Source organism: Vigna radiata, unplaced genomic scaffold (assembly GCF_000741045.1).
Source record: "Vigna radiata var. radiata cultivar VC1973A unplaced genomic scaffold, Vradiata_ver6 scaffold_48, whole genome shotgun sequence".
NCBI classification, from domain to species: domain Eukaryota; kingdom Viridiplantae; phylum Streptophyta; class Magnoliopsida; order Fabales; family Fabaceae; genus Vigna; species Vigna radiata.
In genome coordinates this window covers 1630553-1657069 of record NW_014542925.1, presented here as the reverse complement: position 1 = coordinate 1657069, position 26517 = coordinate 1630553, and the positions used below count along the sequence as shown (strand labels likewise).

The 26517-nt window shown below is 32.9% G+C and overlaps 1 protein-coding gene across 1 annotated transcript; it reads left to right on the top strand.

Annotated features, from left to right (window-relative positions):
- The first annotated feature begins 15377 nt into the window (after positions 1–15377).
- Positions 15378–19260, top strand: LOC106752885 (26S proteasome non-ATPase regulatory subunit 8 homolog A). The gene is made up of 6 exons (XM_014634667.2): positions 15378–15583; positions 16188–16266; positions 17033–17135; positions 17373–17636; positions 17996–18107; positions 18869–19260. The coding sequence occupies exons 1-6, from the start codon at positions 15479–15481 to the stop codon at positions 19007–19009; spliced, it is 804 nt and encodes a 267-aa protein (XP_014490153.1). The 5' UTR covers positions 15378–15478; the 3' UTR covers positions 19010–19260.
- Positions 19261–26517: the final 7257 nt, after the last annotated feature.

Here is a 26517-nt window from a genome sequence, read left to right as displayed (position 1 = left end):
TGTGAGATGAGTAATTTTTTCATCACCTGCAAACTTGTTTAGATTTGGGGGAATTGTATTTAAAAAGTCTCATTTACCCTCTACTTATCCTATAATACCACATCTAAATAACAGGTCCAAATAGCATATTTGAGGTTAATATATTCGAGGTTGATGAGGACTGAACCAAGAACTAGGTTGGCCTATGGTAGATGCGTTGACGTTGATGGCCATATTGAAGATGAAGATGAAGCACAAAGTTTTTAAATAGGAAGAAAATGAAGAGGAGTGGTTGAAGATGAAGAAGAACAAAGCTTGAAGAGGTGTATTTGGTTACTCGTCAACCGTATTCGGTTATCCAAGAATAACCACATGGTGTATTCGATTCCATTTTTCTGTATTCGTTCCATTAGAGTTTGGCTTCGCCTTGCATGCTATATTAGATTCCATATTATGTATTTGGTTCCCTCGGAGTACTTCACATTTGAGTTGCAAGACGAAGCTGGAGGATGTTGTTGGAACTCCATGTTAGCCTTTATACATAAGAAAGGTTAGAGTGCCTCCGTTTTTTAAGGTTATATTCTCTCCCATTTATTTTATTTCTTTTTCAGTTAGGATCCTGAAAGTGATCCATTTTTAAAACCATTTTCAAACGTGCATGGATGTGTCGTGATTCCCGCAACAAACTCTTATAACGTTAAAAGACTCTATGATGGTTTTGGAGTTCTACAGAAATTTGGATAATCAGGTCATTGAGCCTACTCTTTACTTCATATACATCATCATCACGTTTTAAGAGCAAGGGTTCAGAAACTAGAAGTTAAGCAAGCATACAACAATGGTTGGAGGTTGGTCTTTCTACTTCCGCTTTCTATCTTATAATATGAATATGCTTAAATGTGTTTGTTTGACATATTTAGATTTATTGAATCTTTAGTATTAATCTGTTTCATTTGGTATCAAAGCATTTTTATCCTTTGCATTGTCTGGTTCACTCATTTGCATACTATGTTTTTAATTTTATCAATTGTTTTGAAACTAGGTAGAAAGAAGAAAGTTTCCTGTGAAGTTTCTGTGATGAAATATGTTGGTGCTAAAACCCTCGGATATTATTTTGGGTTCGCGTTTAGTATACGCTTTGTTTGGGACCCATGTGAAGGTTGAAGGTGATCGAAACGCTTTATGTTTTTGCGTTTCATTTTGGGCATCTATTAGAAACGTATATTTTAGTTTTTTATTTTATTTTCTTCTTTACTTGCATACATACACTGGAGGTTGAAGGTATGTTGTTGCTTCTGGTTTTAATTAAGACTTGTCCTTTCGTTTTGCACACATTAATTGCTTTATATATATATATATATATATATATATATATATATATATATATATATATATATATATATATATATATTTGTGTGTGTGTTATGATAGGCACAGTCTCTTATACACGCAATTAAATTAAGAGTATAGAAAGACAAGTGAAATTTATACTAATATTTAATGTTAGTATCATAAATTTAAATATTATATGTTTATAATATGATTCTTATATTTATTTTGATTAAATATAAGACTGTAGAGAATATTAATGTTTAGTGATAAATATGATTTTTAACAATTAGAGAGTAGCCATTAAATTATGTTATAAAGATCACTTTGTTGAAAAATTAATTGTAATTAATTATATATAATGTAATGAAATATATCCAAGATTTTTTTTACATTTGTACGATTAATTAGGATAAAATATTTATTATAATTCTTAATTTTCCCACATGAATTAGGAATGTGATATAATTTAATAGTTTTATCATAAGGTTAAATAAGTCTAATTGAGTAAGACTTTAGGCCACAGACAAATTTTATGTTAATAGACTCATTGGTAAAGACATGTTTGCATTAGTAAAACATGACATTTATTTTAGTCTCGTTATGATAATGAACATGATTTTGAATTTACAGTTTCTCAATCTGTGAATATTTCTGATATCAAGTGTGGTATTCCCGAGTTGAAAGGTGATAATTATAAGGTTTGGAAGGAGGGAATTCTTCTTCATTTAGGCTAGATGGACATTGACTATGCTATTAGAAAACCAGAACCACCAGGTATTACTTAGACGAGCACTTCAGATGCCATTGATCTTTATGAAAAATGAGAGAGGTCAAATCGTCTCTCCGTAACGTTCATAAGAACCAACATTTCCGTTGGGATCTAGGGTTACGTTGACCAGTATGAGAATGCCAAAGATTTACTAAGGGTTATTGATGAAAAATTTACGACATCTGATAAATCTCTTGCCAACACCCTTATAATGCAGTTTTCATCCTTAAAGCTCACTGGAATTAAGGGAGTACATGATCATATCATGCGCATAAGGGACATTGTGGCTCAACTAAAAGCTTTGGAAGTTACCATGTCTGATTCTTTCCTAGTACACTATATTTTGTGCACTTTGCCTCACCATTATGCCCTCTTTAAAATCTCTTACAACACACATAAGGATAAGTGGTCTATTATGAATTATTGACCATGTGTGTTCAAGAAGAAGAAAGTTATTGATAGAAGAAGGGGAGAAGGTGAACTTGACCACTTCTTTTAAGAATAAGAAGAACCAAGTCAATAAGAAGGGAAAGATTCCTGTTCAGCCAGTTATTAAGAAGGAGTCCAAATGTTTCTTTTGTAAAAAGAAGGGTCACAACAAGAAGGAATGTCAAAAGTTTAAGGATTGGCTTGAAAAGAAAGGTAATTTGTTTGCTTTTGTCTATTATGAATCTAATTTGACTAGTTTTAATCATAACACATGGTGGATTGGTTCTGGTTCTACAATCCATGTTTCTAATACCTTGTAGGGTATGGAAAACCTAAGGAAACCGATGGGAAGTAAGCAATGCATCTATTCAAGAAGCAGGATGAGTTCACATGTAGAAGCCATTTAAGTAGTGGTTTTGTTTTATGTTTTAAAAATACTTTTTATATTCCTATTTTTAGCAAGAACTTGATTCCTATTTCAAAATTTAAACCTTTGGGTTTTTCCTTTAATTTTATGGATTCTGGTTTTACTTTATTGAATAAATCCAAAGTTATTGACTTTGGCGAATTATGTGACGGTATTTGCTTTATTAAATTGCAAAATAACGCTGCTTATAGTTCTATGCATGTTTTTGCTGGGTTAAAAAGATGTGTTATAAATGAGGATTCTTCTGTTTTATGGAACTGAAGACTATGAAATATCTCCATTGAGAGAATTAAGTGATTAATAAATGATGGAGTACTTCGTACTTTAGATTTTGCTGATTTTGGGACTTGTGTGGATTGCATTAAGGGAAAACAAACTAACAAGTCAAAAAGAGGTGCTAAGAGGAGTTCAAGTTTACTAGAAGTTATTCATACAAATATTTGTTGTCTGGATATGGATGCAAGTAGTCCAAAATACTTTATCACCTTTATAGATGATTACTCACGATACATGTATTTGTACTTACTTCGTTCTAAGGATGAAGCCTTAGATGCCTTTAAAGTTTTTAAGGTTGAAGTAGAGTTACAATGTGGAAAGAAAATTAAGATTGTGAGATCAGACAGAGGTGGAGAGTACTACAGTAGATACACGAAAAATGGACAAAAACCTGATCCGTTTGCTAGATTTCTTCAAGAACATGAGATTATTGCCCAATATACCATGCCTGGCTCTCCAAATCAGAATGGTGTGGCAAAAAGAAGAAATCGAAGCTTGATGGATATGGTGAGAAGTATGAGGAGTAATTCAAAACTTTCTCGGTTCTTGTGGACTGAAACACTTAAAATAGTTGTGTATATAGTAAATCAGGTCCCAACTAAGGTTGTTTTAAAAACACCTTTTGAGTTATTCAAAGGTTGGAAACCTAGTTTACGACATATACACGTTTGGGATGTCCGTTTGAAGTAAGAATTTATAATCCACAAGAGAAGAAACTAGACCCAAGGTTTATTAGTGGGTATTTCATTGGATATGCTGAAAAGTTCAAAGGGTATAGATTCTATTGTCCAACTCATAACACTAAGATTATGGAATCAACAAATGCAAAGTTTCTTGAAAATGACTTGATTAGTGGGAGTGATTTAAATCAAGATGTTAATCTTGAAAAAAATCATTATGAAGCTCAAACCTCTCAATCAAATGATAGATTGATAGTCATTCACGCTCCTCCAGTTCAAAAGCGTATTAGACAACAGATAATTGAAGTTCCACAAATTGCTAAGAATGATAATATAGATCAACTTGTTGATGAGGAGCAATAGTAAATGTTGAACAACCAGTTGAAGCTTCTCATCAAGATGTTGAGACAACATTAAGAAGATCTACTAGAATCAAAAGACCAGTAGTTTCTAGTGATTATGAAGTGTATTTGCAAGAATCGAATTACAACATTGGAGCTGAAAATGATCCTGAAACATTTTCACAAGCCATGAGTTCTAAGGAATCAAATTTGTGGCATAATGCTATGAAAGATGAGATGGATTTTATGTCATCTAATCAAGTCTGGGATCTTGTTGAGTTGCCTAATGGTCTAAAACCCATTGGATGTAGATGAGTTTTCAAAACTAAGAAGGACTCTCAAGGTAACATTGAAAGATATAAAGCGAGACTTGTTGCTAAAGGATTCACTCAAAGAGAAGGAATTGATTATAATGAAACTTTTTCTCCTGTATCTAAGAAGGATTCGTTACGAATAATCATGGCATTACTAGCTCATTTTGACTTTGAGTTACATCAAATGGATGTGAAAACAACATTCCTTAATGGTGATCTAGAGGAAGAGGTTTGCATGAAATAACCTAAAGGATTTTTCTCTAGAAATAAATAGCACTTGGTATGTAATCTTAATAAGTCCATCTATGGATTAAAACAAGCTTCACGATGGTACTTAAAATTTCATGAAGTTATCTCTTCTTTTGATTTTGAAGAAAACATCATGGATAAAGTATATACCAGAAGGTTAGTGAGAGCAAAAATTGTTTTCTTATTTTATATGTTGATGACATTTTGATTGCAACCAACAACAAGGATATGTTATATGAGGTGAAGCAATTTCTCTCAAAGAACTTTGATATGAAGGATATGGGTGTAGCATCTTATGTCATAGGCATTAAGATCCATAGAGAAAGATCTCGATATATTTTGGATTTGTCTCAAGATACCTATATCAATAAAGTCCTAGCGAGAATTAACATGAAAGATTGTTCACCAAGTGTAGCTTCCATTGTAAAGGGTGACAAACTTGAATTAAGTCAATGCCCAAAAAATGACCTTAAGCGGGAACAAATGAAAAATATTCCATATGCTTCAACTGTCAGAAGTCTTATGTATGCTCAAGTTTGTATTAGACCTTTCATTGCATTTGCAGTTGGAGTTTTAGGAAGATATCAAAGTAATCCAAGTGTTGACCATTGGAAAGTTGCAAAGAAAGTAATGAGATATCTTCAAGGAACGAAAAATTTCATGCTCATGTATAGACGAACTGATAATTTGGAAGTGGTAGGCTACTCTGATTCAAACTTTGATGGTTGTGTTAATAGCAAAAAATCTACATCTGGCTATGTTTTCATGCTAGCTTGTGGAGTTGTATCTTGGAGTAGCAAAAAACAGACCTTGACTGCTACTTCTACTATATGGAGGCTGAGTTCGTTTCTTGTTTTGAGGCTACTTCACATGGTGTATGGTTGAAGAGTTTTATATCTGGGCTTAGAGTTGTGGACTCAATTGCTAGGCCACTAAAGTTGTATTGTGATAACTCTGTTGTTGTTTTTATGGCTAAGAATAATAAAAGTGGAAGTTGAAATAAGCACATCGATATTGAATATCTAGCCATAAGAGAATGTGTTAAAGAAAAGAAAATGGTCATTGAGCATATTAGTACCGAGTTGATGATTGTTGATCCTTTAACTAAAGGCATGCCATCAAAGAATTTTAAGGATCGTGTAACACGAATGGGACTTAGTTCCATGATATGACAATCATTGTAAGTTCTTTCATTTTGATAAAACTCTTATTCAGTTTAATGTTTTCTCAATTATTTGTGCATATAATTAGTTACTTTGAGAATACTCATTTAGTTGTGACCTAGAATAGACATATAGTTTATTCATTAGAGTTAAGAGCTTGTGATGTGTGACTAAATACATCGCAATACATGGGAGATAATACTCATTATTAGAAGAACTGTCACCATGATTCATATATTTGCTCTCTTTTTACGTTTGATGGTTGAATAAAACAGACCAAGTAGGAGAATGTTAACCTTTATACAGAAGAGAGGTTACAATAGAGTGCCTCCATTTTTTAAGGTTATATCCTCTCCCATTTATTTTATTTCTTTTTCAGTTAGGATCTTGAAAGTGGTCCATTTTTAAAACTGTTTTCAAACATTCGTGGATGGTTTTAGAGTTTTACAGAAATTTAGATATTCAGGTCACTAAGCCTACTCTTTACTTCATATACATCACCATCGTGTTTTAAGAGTAAGGGTTCAAAAACTAGAAGTTAAGCAAGCATACAACAATGCCTGGAGGTTGGACTTTTTGCTTCCGCTTTCTTTCTTATAATTTGAATATGCTTTAAATGTGCTTGTTTGACATATTTAGATTTATTGAATCTTTAGTATAAATTTGTTTCAGTCCATTCCAGTGGAGCCCCAGGGTCACTCCTTGCTTTGATTTGGTCATGCTCTTCCTTGAGTTGTGTTAGAGCAAGAGGAGTCTTAGTGAGGAACTTGATTGCAAGAGTCATTATGGTAGAGGTGGTCTCGTTACCAATGGCAAATGCATTCTCTTGTGCAGAGCGCTTTTCATCAAGAGAAGAGAGTGTTTTTCGAGCAGGTTCGATATGGAATTGGGGTAACTGCAATCCAACATCTTCCTTTCATTCTACAGAATGAATCGGTTCAGCTCAAAGTCCGCCGAGAACACCGTCAGCTCACCGAATACGTGCATCGTGAAGATCAACTCGTAGTGCCTCACGCGCTCGTCCATGAACAACTCTAGATTGGCACTCTTATACGCAGATATCAGCTGCAGCGTCTCGTTGATGAGCGGTAGGCCGTAGCTCCTCGACAACAGCCGAAATTTCCGTCGGCTCAATGCACGATGGAGGAAGATCGCAGCGGTGGAGGCGGTGAACAATAGGAGAAGTGTTGGCAGAGAAACCCTTTTTGCAATAGAAGAAGTAGAGAAAAGAGGAAGTTTTTTGGATATAAACCTAACCAAACCGTTTTGAATGGTTAGAGAGAAAGAAAGGGTATTAGTAGAGGAGTCTATATAGTATATAGTAGATTTCAGACCTATCAAACATTTTGATATTAGTTTTCCTCTCATAAATACAAATGGTTAAAACTTGAACAATTTATCTCTCGGCAAGAGGAAGTTCATTGAATAAGAAATTGCAAAGATTGGAAGAGGGAATATTACCTCTCAAACTTTTTCTTATCATGAGTTATGTGTTGCAACTGAGAATTTTCACCTTGAGAACAAGAGTGGTGTTTGGAAGGGTTATAAAGGACGCATTAAAAGCATAGACAAGATAACATTTATTCACATCTATATGAATATTATTCCAAGAAAGAAATCCATTCTTAATAAATAGCAACCTTCTGATGTCGTGTTATTTTCATGCATTTTGTTGTTGTGGAGAAACTTATCAATAATGGATTCCAAAGAAATAAGGAATTTCTTGTAGAGGTTTTTATTTTGAGTCTCTTGCACCACCCTAACCTTGATAATTTGGTAGATGTTTTTAAATTATTTTTTATTTGATAGTAATTCTTTCAATTTATTGAATTACCATTTTTTACATTTAAAAAATTATTTTTTTTCCTTATAGACATTTTCACAATTATATATAACATTAATAATTATCGTTTTATATTATTTTTATAACTAGAGACATTTTGGTAATCTTCAATTTCTACCAATTAAACAATTTTTTTATTTGTCACATGAGTCAAATATTACATTAATTTTGACAAACTTTACTTCCAAATTCACTCTTATTCACCTCCAAATCCACTAAAAAAAACAACAATTCATTCACCCTTAAATTCCCTCAAATTAATCTACTCACTCTCCTATAAATCATTCCTCTAAAGTGAAGACACTCTAAGAGTGATTGTTTGGTCCATATGGTATAGTCGTTCGATCACCAAGTTGACTTCTGACTGTATGGATCGTCCGATCTCGATTAGCCGGACAGTCATACAGTATAAACACCTTATTTAAGTCAAAGTCAATTGAAGATTAAAAGATCATGGAGAATTTATTTCAAGTAAGTGTTGATCTTTCTTATGTAATGGTTTTTAGCTTATTTTTCATCTTCTTGAAAGCTTTACCTCAATTTAATCACTAGACAAGTTAGAAAACCATTTAATATAGTTTGGATGTGTAGTTTTGGGTTGCATTTTCATGGATTAAAACGTTTTAGCATGTTTTAAGATTTGTTGGGCTTGTAAGGAAACACACCTTAATCAACTAAAAACACAATTTAATCAATTAAAATCACTTGAAACTTAAAGTTATAAGTATTATTATGTTTTAGTCTGATTAACATCACTTTAGGTCAATCTAAGTTGATTTTGTGACAGGTTTCACCAAAGGTTTATCTAAGGTCTCGTACTAGGTTTTATCTAAATTCCTTTGTCATCATTTATGGTTATAAATTTTGATAAATTACATCTGTTACAAAATAAATTCAAGTTTAATCTAATTTTTTTATCATAATATGATTCTGTCCTAAACAGTAATTGTATTGTATGACCATCCGGTCAGCTTAGGACCGGACGATCTGATCAGTCAGGAACATCTAGTGAATCAGTCAGTCAAGCAACATGAATCGAGCGGTCAACCTTAAACAATGATTATGATTGATGATGATTAACTTAAGCCAAAGCATGACCATTACTTGTTGGGTAATAATTAGGTCGACGCTAATATGAAGCTTATTTCGAAATTCTTAATACACATTTATTGCTAAGACTGTCAAATTTTTGCTGACTTTGACATGTAGACATCAGAGTGCCTTTTGTAGATAAACTCCCAATACGATCAAATAGAATAAAAGACAACAATACACATGCAAGAAGTTGAACGAATGATGTTTGAAAGATTGTCAACGTCCACCCTATAAACCAATATAGTAATAAATATTATATATTATATGTAGTTAATTTTAAGTAATTTATGAAAATAAAATAATTAATAAATTAATAATGTTACAACATGGATTAATTGAAAAAAAAAAACACATTCCTTAATTTAAAAAAATTAAGTTATCATCATGTTATAAGATAATAGGAATATAGAAGTATTAGAATATCGAAAAATAATTTTTAATATATAATGTAAAATAATTTTTTTAAAATAAGTTATTATAAAAAAATAATTAGTGTGAATATGTTTTCGTTAATAATTGAATCACCACTTTTACTTAAATAAGGATCTAGATCATTTCAATCTTCACATAATAATATAATATTGTAACTTTGTAGTGATATATTAGGCTATGATAACTAAGTGTTTCAGAATCTTTTGAATCAAATTTGTTGAGATTATCTCAGTCTTAACTATTGTAAGAGGTGATATGTATTATTAATCATCACACCATACAAGATAAGAGAGAATATTGTGTCAACCTTATTACAACCGACACCATATAAATTTAGTTATAACAGAGATCACGTCAGTCCTGTTATCTTTCAAGTATTGATAATAGTAAGGCTTTGTTCGTTTGTAGTGATTTGAGGGAGATGATTTATGGGAGATGATTTGAATGGATTTGAGTGGATTTGAGAGTAATTTTTTTTGTTGTTTTTTAAGTAGATTTATGGGCAATTGAGAGTGGATTTGGAAGTAAAGTTTGTGAGAATTAGTGTAGGATTTGATTGATGTGACAGATAAAAAAATTTGTTTAATTAATATAAATTAAAGATTACCAAAATGCCCCTAGTTATTAAAATAATATAAAATGTTATTTTTTAATGTTATATTTAATTGTAAAAATATTTATAAGGAGTAAAAATATTTATAAAGATTACCAAAATATTTTTTAATGTTTATACATTCCATTTCCTATCACTGTCTTTGTGTCTATCAGATACGATCACTATAATTACCATCACAAGAATTGTAGTTCCCTCCTATATACCATATTCCACAAGCTTTTCATTGGGTTCAGTTAAGCGATGTCTATGCGAGGCTCTTGGCCTTTCTCCATGAGAAAGCCAATTTCATTGCTTACGTGAATCCAAAAAGAGCCCTTCGACTTTGTGGTAAGAATTGTATACTTTTGGTGTGGGGACGTTGGTCGCAGTCAAGAAGTTCACATATAAAGGGGAGGGAATGTAGAAATGAATATAAATATAATAACAAGTTGTTAGCGAGTGAAATCAATGAGTATAGTCAGCTAAAAATTAGAGGGGTTGAACATGATATGATGAGGACCCTTCAGTTACTAGAGTGAGAAAAAAGAAAGTGGAAATGGTGAATTGAAAGTGAAAATGTGCGGTGGATTTGCATGGTGAAGAATATGTCTTGAGTTTCAAGTGCATGATCACGAATTGTCCATTGATAAAATTTCTCAAAGAGTATCACCAGAGCAACATGTTCATTCCTCTACATTTTGCACTAATTCAATCGAAACATGTATTAAGTTATAACCAACCTACTACTTGCTTACCAAAACGCAAGCCATGAGATAAAAAGATTAAACCAAAATGCAGTTTACGACCACAATTTTCGGCAAGATTTTTGAAGTCATCACCACCATTGGCACATTTGTCCACGATCAAATCTATCTGCAAGTTCCCACTCCAAACCCTCATCCTGAATCTCAGCCACAATCGCAGAACCGGATAAAATGCCATTAGAACAGAATAAACACACGCGCAGATTCGAATACAACGTTGACTGGATCTGGATACGCCAACTCTGTAACGCCCCGGCAACTTACAGGGACTGCTGACTGTATAGATTGTGGTATAAATTAATAAATTGAAATGTTGGTTATTAATAAAATAAGACTTATACGAGAACCATGGAATTAATTAGATAGAGTTGGTTGTGGTGCATACAAGTCTTACAAGGCAGGAAATATTATTAGTTACATTTAAAAGGTGGAATAAGCAAATAATAAAAATTTAAAATAACGTAAAATGGTTAGATTATCAATGAAGAATGACCTGGCTTAGTGGTAAGGATGGTGTATGACTCGAGGTCTTGCCTTCGAACCGTAGAGAGACCAAAACAAGATTTTATTTCTTTTTAGCTAACCGATAAACCTTGGGCTTTATTTCATTTTCATTCTTTCCTTTGTACGTTATTTTTTTGATTTGCAAACCACGAACCTTAGGTGATGAGAAATGGTAGCGAGAGCTACGACATGAGAGTAGGGAGGAAAGGGGATTAAACCGCCCTATTATAATGTGGGGGAGAGAAGAACCTTTAGGGGGGACGTTTTAGAAGTGGGGTGTGAGGGCTAGAGAGGGAAGAGAGGAAGATGGAGTTTGGTTGTAGGGTTTTTGGGTGGCTGGAAAACACAAGCGTGGGGATGCGAAGGATAGGAGCTACAACCAGGGACAAGGGGCCAACTGAGGAGAAGTGGAGGTGGAGCGAAAGACGTTGAGAAATTGCGGGAAGGGTTTTAATTTGTGGGATTCTCGGTCAGGTATGGAGAGCTACTCTGATTTTGTTTGATTGCTTGTATTTGATAAAATTGTGTGTTTGGGGAAGGAAATTAGGGCGATGATGTTTGGTTTAGTCCATGGTATCGAAGGATATGAGAAACTAATATTATATGTTTCATTTGTGTGATGCATTGTTTGATTTCTGTCACAATCATGATTAAAGATACTGCTATGCTTGATGTTCGTTATGATACTGTCAAAATTTGTTGTTTGGTTCTGATGAATGAGTTTTCATTGATTGAGTATTCTTATATGAATTGGAACCATTCCTTGTCTCGGTGGTATTGGGTTTTAATAATGCCTCGTTTGATTGTTATATTTTAGGTAGGATGCACTCGATGGGTGATTAACGATACTCTATCCAAATGCATGTGATATGAATTATAATAGTGGTTTATTTGGTATAATATCATTTTAGCATGAAGGTTGACTTTTATAATCTGTAGTGACTGAAATGTGTTTGGATATAATTATGGTGTTGCATTAATTCTATTTGAAATTCTAATAATTGGTGAAGTGTTTTGTATACTAAATGCGTGATATATTATAAAATAGTAGATTGACAGTTTAAAGCATGAACTACTTTGTGTTTCAAGCTGTAGAGTTGAAATATTTAATTTACTTGAATCATGTATATAATGTATTGAAAATGTTAGGATTGAGTAGTTGTTGAAACTGGGTATAATAAAGTATAATTTGTGAGAATATATTGATGGAGGTATGTCTGAATATGCTAAAGATATGTCTACCTAATTACTAGTTACATTATTAAGATGGAAATTAAGACTACTTCAAAAGCAAGAGTTGATCGGGTATAATTACTATTGTGTTGTAAATGTTTGAGTAATTGTAGGCTATGTATGTGTTTGCCTGGTGATGTTTATACAGGTTTTGATCTCTGTTTTGATTGGTATTAACAAGAGTTTAAGGTATGCAAAATCTGATGGTATAAGTTAAAGAGAGCAAAATAACTTAGGGGATTGTAATATTATATGCTTGAAATCATGCATTAAACTCCATACGTGAATTAAATGTTTAAGGTTTGTCGTTATGTGAAATGGATGCTTGGAATTTGGAAATTTTTAGGAGATATATTGAAATGGTTTTGCACAACTAGGTTGTTTAAATATGGAATATTGTGTGATGTATAAATGCTTGAGTAAATTGAACTTAATGGTATACATTGGTTGTTTTGTGTTTAGATCTAACTAGAACATAAAGAACGAGTTAAATTAAGTTTTTTTTTAGTCTTGGGAATGTTTGGTTTGGTCGTTGACAATAAGAATCAAGTGGGTAAAGTTAAAAAGTGAATTTGGAATAATTAGTTATTGGTCTGAAAAGAGGTTTATGTTATTACATGTTCCGAGGTTTTGGTAAATTTCTTATGAATAGTTGTTTATTGGGGTTTGTTTTATACATATGTTTTAAACGTTAGCTCACTCATACATTTGTTTGTGTTGTTCAGNGTGTGCGCAAGTGCAGTGATCATGTAATGTGTGTTATACGGAAGTACAGATAGGAATGCAGACGATTTTGATGTTATGAAATTGACAAGAGAGGGGATTTGTAACTGGGAGAGAGATTTCTTAAAGTTTTATTTAATGTATGCAAAGGATTAAAGAATTGGTTCAAACTATTTCTTTTCATGTTGTATTTTGTTACAAAATATTTAAAGTTGTATTAAGTCTTTTGGTAACAAAATTTTTAATTTATTTTCGACTCAAGGAAATTATAAATTTTTGCTTTGTTTTCGTGACATCCAAATTAGGGGTGTTACATTTAGGGCAGTCAGCAGTCCCTGTAAGTTGTTGGGGCGTTACAAATGGTATCAAAGCCTAGCCTCTCCCAGTACGGTGTGGTTCAGGACGAACCAGACGGAAGCTGGTGGGCATGTGACACCCAGGCACTGACGAGGGCGGGGAGTGATCGCTGGTGCAAAAGGCATGGTGCAGGGGGCACGGACAAGGAGCGGCTCCTAGCAGGCTTCTAGTGGAAGGGGTACATGGACGAATCGAGCATACACCAGAATGAGAGGGATCTAGAGACTATATAAGTATGAGACTATACGGTTGAAGGATAGCTTAAAGGAATTGATTTGGCTACTCATATCAAAAAATGCATTTGCTTTTCGGTAGCCTAACTCATAAGAACTCCATGGTTAAGCGTGCTTAGCCTAGAGTAATTATGGGATGGGTGACCTTCCGGAAGTTTTCTCGAAAAGTGTGTGAGTGAGGACAAAGCACACTGGAAAGCTTCGTGTTTACCTTGTATTAGAATTTTACAAATAATACAAGGACATATATGACTTTTCGGTCTAAATCTCGCAAATCGCCGCTTTTCCATCTTCACAAATCAGCGCAAATCAACACAAACGAACAACGTTAAAAACTTAATTCCTCGCTCACAATATTATGTGAACAGTATAATCGCTTCAAACGAACACAGTGTAAAAGTTAAACAAGTTTACAAATTATTCCTAGTATTTATTTTTACATATCAAACCTGATTAAGGGTCCTTAATAACACATTTATACCTAAAGAAGAAATCCCAAATTGTTTTTATTTCTTGAAGAACTATATTATAAATATAATTAATTAAAAATAAAATTTAATAGGTTGTTATGATCGAAGTGAATCTACTTTTACTTCCTGTATTTCCAAATAATTGTATTCGAATTTTACAAATAATACAAGGACATATATGACTTTTCGGTCTAAATCTCGCAAATCATCGCTTTTCCATTTTCACAAATCAGTGCAAATCAACACAAACGAACAACGTTAAAAACTCAATTCCTCGCTCGCAATATTATGTAACAATATAATCGCTTCAAACGAACACAGTGTTAAAGTTAAACAAGTTTACAAATTATTCCTAGTATTTATTTTTACATATGAGACCTGATTAAGGGTCCTTAATAACACATTTATACCTAAAGAAGAAATCCCAAATTTTTTTTATTTCTTGAAGAACTATATTATAAATATAATTAATTAAAAATAAAATTTAATAGGTTGTTATGATCGAAGTGAATCTACTTTTACTTCCTGTATTTCCAGAATTTTTTTGCGCATTCCTTAACACATCGATTTGAACATTTTATGTTCAAGAAGAATGACTTCCAGATTACATATTAGTGGATTTTTAAGCTTAACTCAACTTCATAAAACCGATTTGTAAGATTTGTACCTCACTTATATATATATTATAAATTAACTTTATTTCCAGTTGATGTGGGACTTCCAACACATATATTGGAAATTTTTCGAAGTAAGTTTTTTTTTTTTTCTAAAATTTTCATTTTTGAAATAAAATTATCGGACTAAAATTTTCAGGCATTTTTAGAATGGGTGAAATGAATTTCAGAATAAATTTTTCAGAAGAAGATTTTTGAAAAAAAAAAAAACTTTCCCAATCAAGCTTTTTCTTTTCTCCTTTTTTTTACAACGTTCTTCTCCTCGTTTTCTTTCTCTGCAGTGGTGGTGGAAGCACCAAAAGTGAGAGTGGTAGTAACTGTGATACAATGGTGAAAGTTGTTTCAGTGTTTTCTTAATATTGTGAGAGGGGTGCAGTTAGTAGTTGTGGGCATACAGGAAGCAATAAAGGGCGTCAATACTGATAAAACATGGGTTGGGCCTATATTTTAAAGTCCGAGCCCAAATTCAGAGAAATATGAAAGTCGCGAAGCGTTCTTTATCCCTGTGATTCTTGTCTACTAAGGTTTTCGTTGGGAGCACTCAAGCTATTAATTTTTGAAGTTGTGAAAGCACTGCACACCCAAATTGAGAAGACATGGATCCCAAGCTCACCGAGGTTTCTCAGCTCTTCGATCGCTTTAAAGCTTCGTTTCTCAGGAATGACTACGACAACTGTTCCAATCTCCTTTCTCAACTAAAGGTATTTCCCACCCAACCTAACCCTAGTTTACTTATTGCTCCGAGTTCCAAAATTCGCCCATCATATACGTTATTTCTTCTCTTTGAAGATCGATTCTGTTGCATTGTTTGCTTTTCTTCAATTTATTTTTATTTTAGCCTTGTGGAAGTGAGAAAGTTGTCAGATGGGGTATGTTGCTTTGGTTGAGATCATTATAGCAATAAGCGCTCTGGGTAAGATAGATTACACTGAAACCAACGCTATTGCAGATTTAAGAAGTTTTCGTAGCTATCTCTTGGAAACAATGTGCACTGGGCAGATAAATTGGGTTTTTACCTTTGGATTTGACTCATCTTTTGAGAGAGAGAGAGAGTGTTGATTGATTTACTAGTTACCCTCTCAAGCTCAATGATAAAAGGGGTGGTTTTGCTTGGAAATATGATGTCTTAGTATTTGTCGGTCAAGGATGAGTGTGATTAATGCTACAAACAGCTTGAATTCATAGCTCAAGTCTATTTATAGTTTATATAAGATGGAGTTTTGAAAGGTCTTAGCTTCCTTCTTTTTGGTACTTATTTTCAGCTGTTGTTATTTATTTAATTGTTGCCTCGCTGTTTACTTGTAGGTGTTATTGACAGGGTTCAGAAGCCTTCCACCATTGTTTGCAGATACACCTAATGCTGTTCATGAGTTAACAATAGCAAGTAACACTCTTCGCTCCAATCTGTTACAGCGTTCCCCTTCCCCCATCTTTTTTGTGTTCATAGGCCTATACTCATCGCTTATGCTTAGACTAGTTATTTAAGTAGTAGAAGCGAAACCTGTTCGCAAATCTTAAATTTGCTGATTCCTAAAGGATATCAACATGCACTGGCTTTCCTGTAAGCTATGTGTGATTGAAAATGGGATTTCTCTTCTATACCCTCTATCTTGTAGGCAGTAAATAAAGATGAAACTTAACAACAGTCTTTGTTGTTAGAAAGGTAATTTTGCTATCTGGTTGTTGAGAGAAGTTAACCTTTGTTTTACCATATGAGGAATGGTTAATGTGGTTTACTTTATACTAGAAGAGAATGAAAATAGTATAATAAAATTTTCTTCATCTAAATTTAGAAAATGTTAGATGCTTGGAGGCAGCAGAATAATGAGCTAGAGTCTTATTGATTAAATGAAACAAATTACTAAAAAATAGCTGAATGACTGAATCATATCAGCATGGTTAAGATAATAAATATTTCAAAAATGTAAAAGAAATAAATGTTACAAGTTCTATATTTAATATTTCTTTTTTCTGTTGGTTTTTGAACTTCTAGAACCATATTGATAATCAAGGAAATTAATAAACAATATGTCAATGACTGAATCATATCAACATGAATAAGACAATAAATATTTCAAAAATGAGAGGGAAAAAAGTTAAAAGTTCAATATCTAAGATTTCCTTTTTCTGTTGGTTTTTTGAACTTCTAGGGGATATATATGAGCATGCTGTTGTCCTTAGCGTGAAAACTGAGGATCAAGATGCCTTTGAGAGAGATTTCTTCCAGTTGAAACCTTATTATACAGATGCCTGGTAACTTCTGCTTGTCCCTCTCTTTACACAAAATATCCATTTCTACTCTGGAACAGATAAATCTGCAACGAGAGCAGAGAATGGACGTCTTCTGATTATTCACTTATAAACTTGTATAGTGTATGCCAAGAAGTATTAAAGTAGTATCAATATTAAGATATGATGTTATTTGCAATTCTTCTTTCACTCTTCCTTGTCGGATTCTTGTATTACATGGGGGCTTTTCTTGTGTGGCAGCAATCGGCTTCCACCATCACCTCAGGAGTACCCAATACTCGGTCTCAACCTGTTGAGACTACTTGTGCAGAATAGGATTGCTGAATTCCATACTGAGTTGGAATTACTTTCTTCTGCTGCTCTAGAGAATCCTTGCATTAAGCATGCCGTGGAGTTGGAACAATCTTTTATGGAAGGAGCATATAATCGTGTCTTGAGTGCTAGACAGACTGTACCACATGATACGTACGTTTACTTCATGGATCTCTTGGCAAAAACTGTCAGGTAATATTTGTTATTATTGTTTTATTTTAATTGCATAGGGGATGGTTGAACTCAAGTGATAAACAAGAGGAAACTGGAACCCCTACGTGATTTCTTCAGAAGTTGGGCTTATAGTTTACACTGTTTTGCAATTTTCTCTTCCAAACTGATTTCTAGAATTATCATTAACTTGAGTAATTTTTATTCTTGTAATTCTATTTAATATTTTATTTGCTTCCTGCAATGGCAATTTGATGGAAGCACGACCTTTACTGTAAACTTAAAGCTCAAACACCTGCCTCTCTAGTGGTTCTATTCTTTTCCGGTGGTGCATCTATATTGATTATCTAATCAGTTTTTATCTATCTTCAAACATTCAGAGATGAAATAGCAGGTTGTAGCGAGAAGGCATATGACTATCTTTCAATTAAGGATGCGAAGCAAATGTTATTGTTCTCATTAGATCAGGAACTCCTGGAATATATTAAAGAGGTGAACTATCTTATGTCCCCTTAATTTTTGTGTTTCTTTGCCGGGGGAGGGAGGTGTTGATATTGGAATTGGGCACGAGATTGGACTTGACATTCGGAATTGGACCTTTGATCTTTAATGATGGTTATGTTTCGAAGTCCTTTCAGAATTGAAAAGACAATTCCATGGAATTGTAATATTAATAATAACCACACTTTAACAATTCCTAACCTCTACCTCTGAATCACAATTTCCAAACTTCACTCCCCTTTAACATACCTGTTATTTATTTCCGCTTTAGCTTCCACGATCACTACTGTCCACTGTCAGTGTTCCTATTGTCACCACCTATAACCTATACCCATCAACCACCAAGACCACCACCATTATTTTTGTCATCACCAAGACCACCATCGCTATTGTTGTCATCACCCTTTCCCCACCGCTGTCACCAGTGCCACCACTTATTGTCCCCCTGTTACCATGACTTGTGACTATTTTCTCCATTTTCACTTTCAAATTAAATTTTTTATTCAAACATGACATAACTCATCCTCTAACAAAATGAAATTGAAGTTAAAATTTATAATTCTACACTCTAATTATTTGTACAGACCAAATCTATAAATCATGATCTCAAGTCAATTGTTAGAATAGGAATTGGAATTATAATTATAAAATCTATTTTCATGTGTCAAACGGTCATGGAAAATATTCATATCTCTTTCAATACATACATTTGTTCTTTCTCATGTTCTGAAGTTATTATCTATTTATTGAAGGAACATCCTGAGTGGGATATAAAGAATGGCAGTGTCTTTTTCCAAAAGGCAAAAGAATCTGCTCCGTGCAAAGAGATACCCTCTCTTCAGCTCATCAACCAGACACTTAGTTATGCTAGGGAGTTGGAGAGGATTGTCTAAAAAGACATGCGAAGGCGGCTTTTGTGTTTCAAAATTTCTAGGTGCCTGGATAATAGCTGCTAATATTGTCTTCTGAAATTGTTTAATTCTCATTCAATGCGGAACTAAAAAATTGTTCACCACTGTATTTTGATCATTTAGGTGGCTGTATGGTTATCTTTATTTTTTTACATCGTGCTCTGGAAACAGAAAAAAATGTTTCATACGTACTTTTTTTTTTCATGATTATATGATTCATGATTCTGTAGTCTAAATTTTAAAGCCATAGAAAGGTTCATACCCAGAATATGGGGATATAAAATTTCCAAGTCATGCATTTGGTCACTTGATTTTTTCCTTATGTTAACGACCAATTTCGAAAATTTAGAATGATGTGCTCGGCTGTTGGCTTTTCTTTTTCTAAACAAATCTCATCAGCATATTGTATGTGATAGTAGTTAGGGTAAAATATTGAGATCTGACTTATTTATTTCTATCGTAATTTGTGAACCCTTATGGAGTCTTGTTACAGTCACGACGATAAAAATATTTGCTTTCAACAGGTACTTTTGCAATACATTATTCAAGTTTGATTTGTGGCCAAATGGTTTTTTCTTCTTTGAAAGTGTATGTTTTTTAATATTTATCCGAATGATTTATTTATTTAAAAGATTGTATATTTTTTAATTTGTCAGAATGAAAGTTTTTAGTATTTGAAAGTGTATAATTTTTGCTAGGAGTCTTCAAAACTGGGATGTGTTTCTTTATATTTGTTTTAAACATTTTCTTACATATTGTCATTATAAAGTAATTTTGTCATCATAAATACAGATTAAATTGTTTTTCATTAAGATTAAAATTAAATTTTGATGTTTTGACAAATTTAAGATTTCTTATAAAATTTTTGTAGTTTATTGAGTATTAACAAATTTTATAATTTTTAACTGAGTAATTGTTATTTAATTTTTTTATGAACCTGGATTATGACGTAATTGTTATTTTCTTTGTTGTCTATTTAGTTGCTATATATTATTTTATAATTTTATGTCACAATTTTTACGTCTGATTTCAACTACTACCATTTTCTTTTCTATTCAATTATTAATAAATCCTAATCCTACTTTCAATTATCGAAGGAGAACTTTTTTTCTTAAGTGTTTCTCACCATGTTCTTACACTCTGAAAACTGGTAGCAAAGTTTCATGTATTTTTACTTATGGAACCAATTTTCTAGTTGGGTTCATAACCTGTGTTTTATAACACACATACGAAGTGAAAAGTTTGAATTGAATTTCTTAGAAGTTTTAAACTAAAATATGCATAGAATTTAAGTGTTATAAGTTTCTTGCTTTTGTTCTGCCAAACACATTTTAAAGGCATTATATTTTAATTAATATCATTCATCTCAATTATTGGTGTTAACGTTTAATGTGTACAATAGGAAGATAACTGTTTAATTTTAATTGAAAAATAGTGTTAAAAGCAGCATGATTGTTGAAAATAAGTATGTGATGACTTTTTTTATAGTTCCACAACTATTTACCCCGTGTTTTCATCTATGAAGATTAGTTTCTTCCTTTTCCGTCAAAAGTTAGCTTTATAAAAGATATAAAAAAAATAAAGATTTATTAAACCGACCTAAATAGAGCGTGTTATACTCCAATTCCCATTCTCCAAGACGTGACAAGTTAACATATGTGTCTCATCTGTAAGCCACACAAGTGGGTCACCAAATTCAAATAAACATTTTTTCAGTGATTATAGTAACGAGGAGAAAGATACAATATATTTATAGATATTATAAGAGTTTAGAAAATGAGTGTTTTAGAATTGATAATGTATTAAAATAGTAAAATTTGATTATTTTAACATTGAAATATTTAAATTATAAATAAAATTTTTATAAACAAATTTTATTATTTAAAATATATTTTTTCTTTAAAACTTTTCTCCTATAATTTTTTTTTTCTTTCTAAGATTTCTTATGATTCATTCATCCATTTAAAAATTGGAGGTGGTAGGATTTTTTGTTTGGAGTGAGCTCACCAATATCAATTGGTTACAGAGTAAGTTAGTTTTTTCCCTTAGTTTGTTTGTTCTATTCTACTTTTAACCTTTTTGGTTTGCATGTAGTATTTGAGTTCTCTTGACTATCTTTGTGATCAACGGTTTTAATTGCGTATCTTGATCGTGTTTGTGTTGTTCATAGGGGCAAATTGAACTTCATGTGTGTCTGAGGGTGTTATAAGGTTATCGAGCGGTTTAGTTTGGTTTGTTTTTCAAGTAAGAGAAACTAGTTATTTAGTGTTTGTGAGTTTGACAAATATGATATTTTTGCATGTTTATACAATCTTATTGGTGTGTATATCTAAATTGAATTGTATGGTTTGAGGATTGAATTGGGTCAGATTGTTGTTTGGGTTTGTGTGATTGAGAGAATTGAAGAGCTAAGCAATTGAGCAAATTGGTATAAGTTTTAATGCGTAAAAAATGTTTTGAACCAACCCTTTGAAAAAGAAATACTAATTTGACCAATTAATCAGGATTAAGTACACTTAAATCACAAAAATGAGTTTAATGTCAGTTTTAGTGTTGAGCGGTACTAGTTGGGTACTGAGCACAAGCTTATTTGTGCAAGTCTAAGAGCATTTTATCTTCAGACCACCGAGTGTCCATTTTTCACCCCAACACCCACTTTTGCAAATGCTTTGGTGTTGAGGGGTAGTAGGGCATTGTTCAACGCCACCTTGCATTATAGGTTTGGAGCAATTTCATTCCAAGACATTGAGTGATAGAATGGTATTGTTGGGCATGACTTTTTGCAAGAAAAATGTGAAATCACAAGAACACACTAAGGGAGGTTGAATAATGTTTTAAATTTTTTTTCGCAAAGTAACGTTTAATGGATTCACAAAAGATAAATCATTTCAATAAGGTTGTATATAGGAAAACATTTTAAGGAGCAAAGCAATAATACAAAAATTTTATACCGATTCACTCAACCTGAGCCACGTCCAGTTCTTCCTTAAGAACTCTCATGGGGTTTCACTAATCTTTAAGAAAATTACACAAGTTTTACCTCTTCAAGTTTATCGCACCACTCCTAGTTTACCTAGTCAACATGACTAGTTTAAGTTTAATCACTCTTGGTATACAAGTATTCTAACCAATTTTGGTATCAGTCCCAAACAACTTTCTAGACTGTTTAACTCAACTAAGCTAAACATCAAGTGCTTTAATTCTCTTCAGAATATCCAACACAATAAGTGTTATGAGTGCAAATAAATATTGGTAACTCTCGGAGAAAGGATAAAATCAACACAATGAAATATGAGATTTTTCAAAGTTCTTTCTCTTACAAACTTAATGATGAGTGCATATTTATGCCCACATTTATGTTTTAGAATTCAAATTTTTTATGCTATTCTTGTACTTAAATGATTGATTTAAAGTGAATTTGTGAGGATTGGATTTATTGGGTTTGAGAATTAAAGATGCTTAAAATATGATTCTTAGTTGCATAAATTATTTTGAATGTTCTAATGTTTATTTGTGCAGCTGAAGTTAAAATTTTATTCATTTAAAACATGAAATTGAATGGTCAAAGATGATCCAATCTGGTCAACTCAGGACTCTTATGCAATTTTGAAAAGAAAGAGATGGCTAAACTACAATTAGAGGAAAATTTTGGACTTATGTGTAAATAAAATAAAAAGGGTTGAAATGTAATTTTGGGCAAGTTTAAATTTGTTAGATATTTTTAAAGATTTTGGAGAAAATATATCTTAAGATATTTTACTTGATATTGTTAAATAATTACCTTACTTAACTATATCAATAAATATCAAAAGATAATATTTGCCAAATCTTTTTTGATATAGGAAAAATATTATCAAATATTCTCAAAAATTGATTAAATCGGTTGAATATTTGAAATATATTACATATAAGATAAAAGATTTTATCAACAGAAGATTCAAAGTTCAAGCCCAATCAAGCCTATATAAAGAGACCCAAGGNACTTCATTCATTCACCACTCCTCTCTCTTATTTCATCATGTATTCTACTCCATTCATGGAGAGCTAAGCATCTAGGGCTATTATGCTGTAATTTCATTATGGATTCTGAGGTTAAGTGAATTAATGCAATTGTTTCTTTTGATTATTGATTAAAGTTGTTCTCTTTCTATGTCTTTCATCTTTCTATCATATTAAAAGCAAAGATTTTTGCATCATNATGTGTTTGAATCTACATGCATATTAATTATATGAGTTNNAGGGTTTCTAGGTTTAATTGAGAATCTACTTTGATTGAATTTATGAACTTTCATATGATTAAATGNTTTTTACTATCAATTGAGAATGTACTTTGGTTGGTAGTAATAATTTCAACTACAATCAATTGAGAATTTACTTTGATTGATTAACTTTTAATTTGGTTAGGAGATTTAAGAATAGATATGATTAAACACAATAAATTTGATTGAGAATGTACTTTGGTTNAATTCATTGTGAATAATCTAAAAAGGTCTTGCATTTGATTGAGAATGTACTTTGATTAACTGCATGATCGCCCTCAAATTAGTTAAGAATGTACTTTAATTAATTTGAAACTTAAACAATAATCAATTGAACAATGACCTGTGAATAACCGATGATGAATCTATTTTGGAAAAGCAGTGGAATAGTTTGTTTCTTCATAATTGTTTTTAAGTTTCCTCTTTGTTCTACAACATTCTTTAAACATTCTCACTTTTACTCATTACTCATAAGCATTGCATAGCATTCATAAGAGTCAGATATTCGAAAGCAATTCCATGTTCGTTGGGAGACGACTTAGGGTTACTTTAGCCCTATCTACTTTCTTGAATACTACTAGGCAATACTGAAGTTGCCTTGAAAAGTAGTATTAATTTGATAGCTTCAACGACAACTTATACTTAACTTTATACGATATATGGAAAGAGTAACAACAAGCTTGTTTGAGCGTTCAAAAGTGCTATGTGGTATTCTTCATGTCTTTTCTTCATGCGTTTGTCTATTTATAGCTTTCATGAGATATGTCCATTAGACAGAGAGTGTTGACTTCATGTAGAGTAAGTAGCCTTTTTAGGTGAGAAGTCAGACTCAGATTTACTTTGCAGAGAGTGCTTTGTCATAGCTTTTATCAAAACATACACTAGTGCAAAAACGTTGTTTAACGTCACCCAATAGACGTCGATTTGTTGATAATCCGACGTATATGAGTGGAAGGTGGCATTATCGTAAATAGCTTGGTAACGTAGATGTCGATTTCCAGAGAATGCGACGTCTATGATATTGTAGACGTCCCAACTGTTGCAAACAGACGTCTAATGGCCTGAGGTAGGTCAGAAGACAGTCCGGTGACGTCGGTGTTCACGGGGGCCCGACGTCTATAGGGCTGCAATTAATGCTTTCACCTAATTCCCAGGCCCTTAGATGTTGCTTAGTCAACAGGCGACTTCTACGGCCTGAATATGGAAGGCGGGAAGATAAAAAAATCTTCAATGTAGACGTCGGGAATTTGTGCACGCGACGTCTACGTGCTTGTAATTAATTAGATTCACCAAATTCGAGGGCCATAGACGTTGGCTAGAAGGGGCATCGACGTCTATGTGCCTGTAAGTAATGATGTGCACATTATAGACGTCGGCGCCCCATCACAACTGTTGTCAACATCCCTGACAGGAAATCAAATGTCAATCGTTTCAGTATCCTAGACGTCGGTTCCCATTGTTACCGACGTCTAGTGGGATTAAAAAGGTCAGTTGAAAATTTAACTTGGACGTCGAATTAGTAACAGAAGTGACGTCTATAGTCATGTAGACGTCGACAATCTGGAGAAACCGATGCCTAGTTTCATTTTAAGTAGACCGCAAACTCTTCGTGGCATTCACTTTCTGATATCTTCCTCTTCCTCTTCTCTTTTTTCTCTCGCGACACTCTTCTTTTTCTCCCTTTCGGCACGTCTTCTTTTTGTTGTGACATTCTATTGTTGTTTCTGATATCTTTATAGTCTTCCTCCTCTCTTTTTCTCTCTTGCGACATTGGATCCCAGGTGCGTGGTTTTTTTTATGCTTACCGTTTGTTTAGTCTTTCATCGATTATCTTCTGGTTCAACTGATTAAAATTTGCTTTCTTTGTGTTGTGTTTTAGTGCAGTTTTGTTCCTTTCTTGGGATAACGTAGTAACACATTCTCCCTTTGCTAGCTGCCTCCCGAAAATAGCGGCGTCTTTTGAATTTCTCTTGATCGTTTCAACCCAAAAATGACCCTGGGTCGTTGTTTAGCTTTCGTTTCACCGTGATTTTTTCCCCTTGCAGATGAAAAATGGAACTAAGCAACCACCCAGGTTCGGTTTTGGGTTGAAGGGACCGTGAGAAATTCAAAAGACACAAGTTTTTTTTTTTGGGGAAACTAGCAAAAGGAGATTGTGCTACTAGGCTATCCAAAGACGGGAACAAAACTGCACTAAAACACAACCACTGTATTAGACGTCGGTTAATGCAAAAACCAACGTCTATAGTGACTTTAGACGTCGGTCTTTGTCATGTTCAACGTCTATATGTGCTCTTCGATGTTGGTTAATGCGTTATCCGACGTGTAATTAGTGCCTTTAGACGTCCATTCAAACCAATGCCAACGTTTATTGACGTCGTTCGTGGGCACTAACTGACGTCATTATAGACGTCTGTGGTTAGGATGTCGGACGTCCCATTGACGTCACCGGTTTAGACTTCGGTTTAAGATTAGACGTCAAAAGCCCAAAATAACCGATATTAAACAGCGTTTTTGCACTAGTGATAGTTGGTATGATGTGTTAAAGCATAAGTCTTCAAGGGAAAAATTCCTAGAACGTTTTTCGTATCTCTCAATGTCTTTATCTTGTGTGCAATGAGTTTGATCAAGTCTTTGTACTTTTATGATCTACACAAATATCAAGAACAAGGATACAAGCATTGAAGCACTTTACCGTACATGCATTAAATATTTTGAACATTGATAAACGTTAAGCAATGTAGCGTGTTTAAGATATTTTATCATTTGTCATTTTATTCATACATGCATTATGTTACTATTGTTATTAAAAGGGATAATTGTATACATATATTATGTTACTATTGTTATTAAGAGATAATTGTATTAATATCATATATGTTTTTAACTAATTGTTTTGTATTATCATACTTTATAATGTTTTGTTTAGTAATTGTATATAATTAAATGAGATATTACATATCTGCATTACACCACAACCACTATGACGAAACAACCATGATGCATCACAACCATTCCATCCAACACAATACCGCATCGAACCTCCAACACCTATCAAGCACCATTTACATAGAACGAGAAAGGAAATACATTGTTGAAGAAATGTGCTAAATTAGAGTTTTCTAATGATTGAACCGTAATTGGTGATGAGGAATTTGTTAAGACAAAATCTTCTAGAGAATAGATCATCTAAGCAATCCAGATTTTGAAGTTTAACAAAGAGCATTCAAC

What these genes read in the sequence shown, in the direction of transcription:
- LOC106752885 (XM_014634667.2), top strand. Translation starts at nt 15,479, where the DNA reads ATGGATCCCAAGCTCACCGAGGTTTCTCAGCTCTTCGATCGCTTTAAA. An exon ending in ATCTCCTTTCTCAACTAAAG is followed by an intron (nt 15,584 to 16,187) that starts GTATTTCCCACC and finishes GTTTACTTGTAG; the next exon opens with GTGTTATTGACAGGGTTCAG. An exon ending in TCCTGGAATATATTAAAGAG is followed by an intron (nt 18,108 to 18,868) that starts GTGAACTATCTT and finishes TATTTATTGAAG; the next exon opens with GAACATCCTGAGTGGGATAT.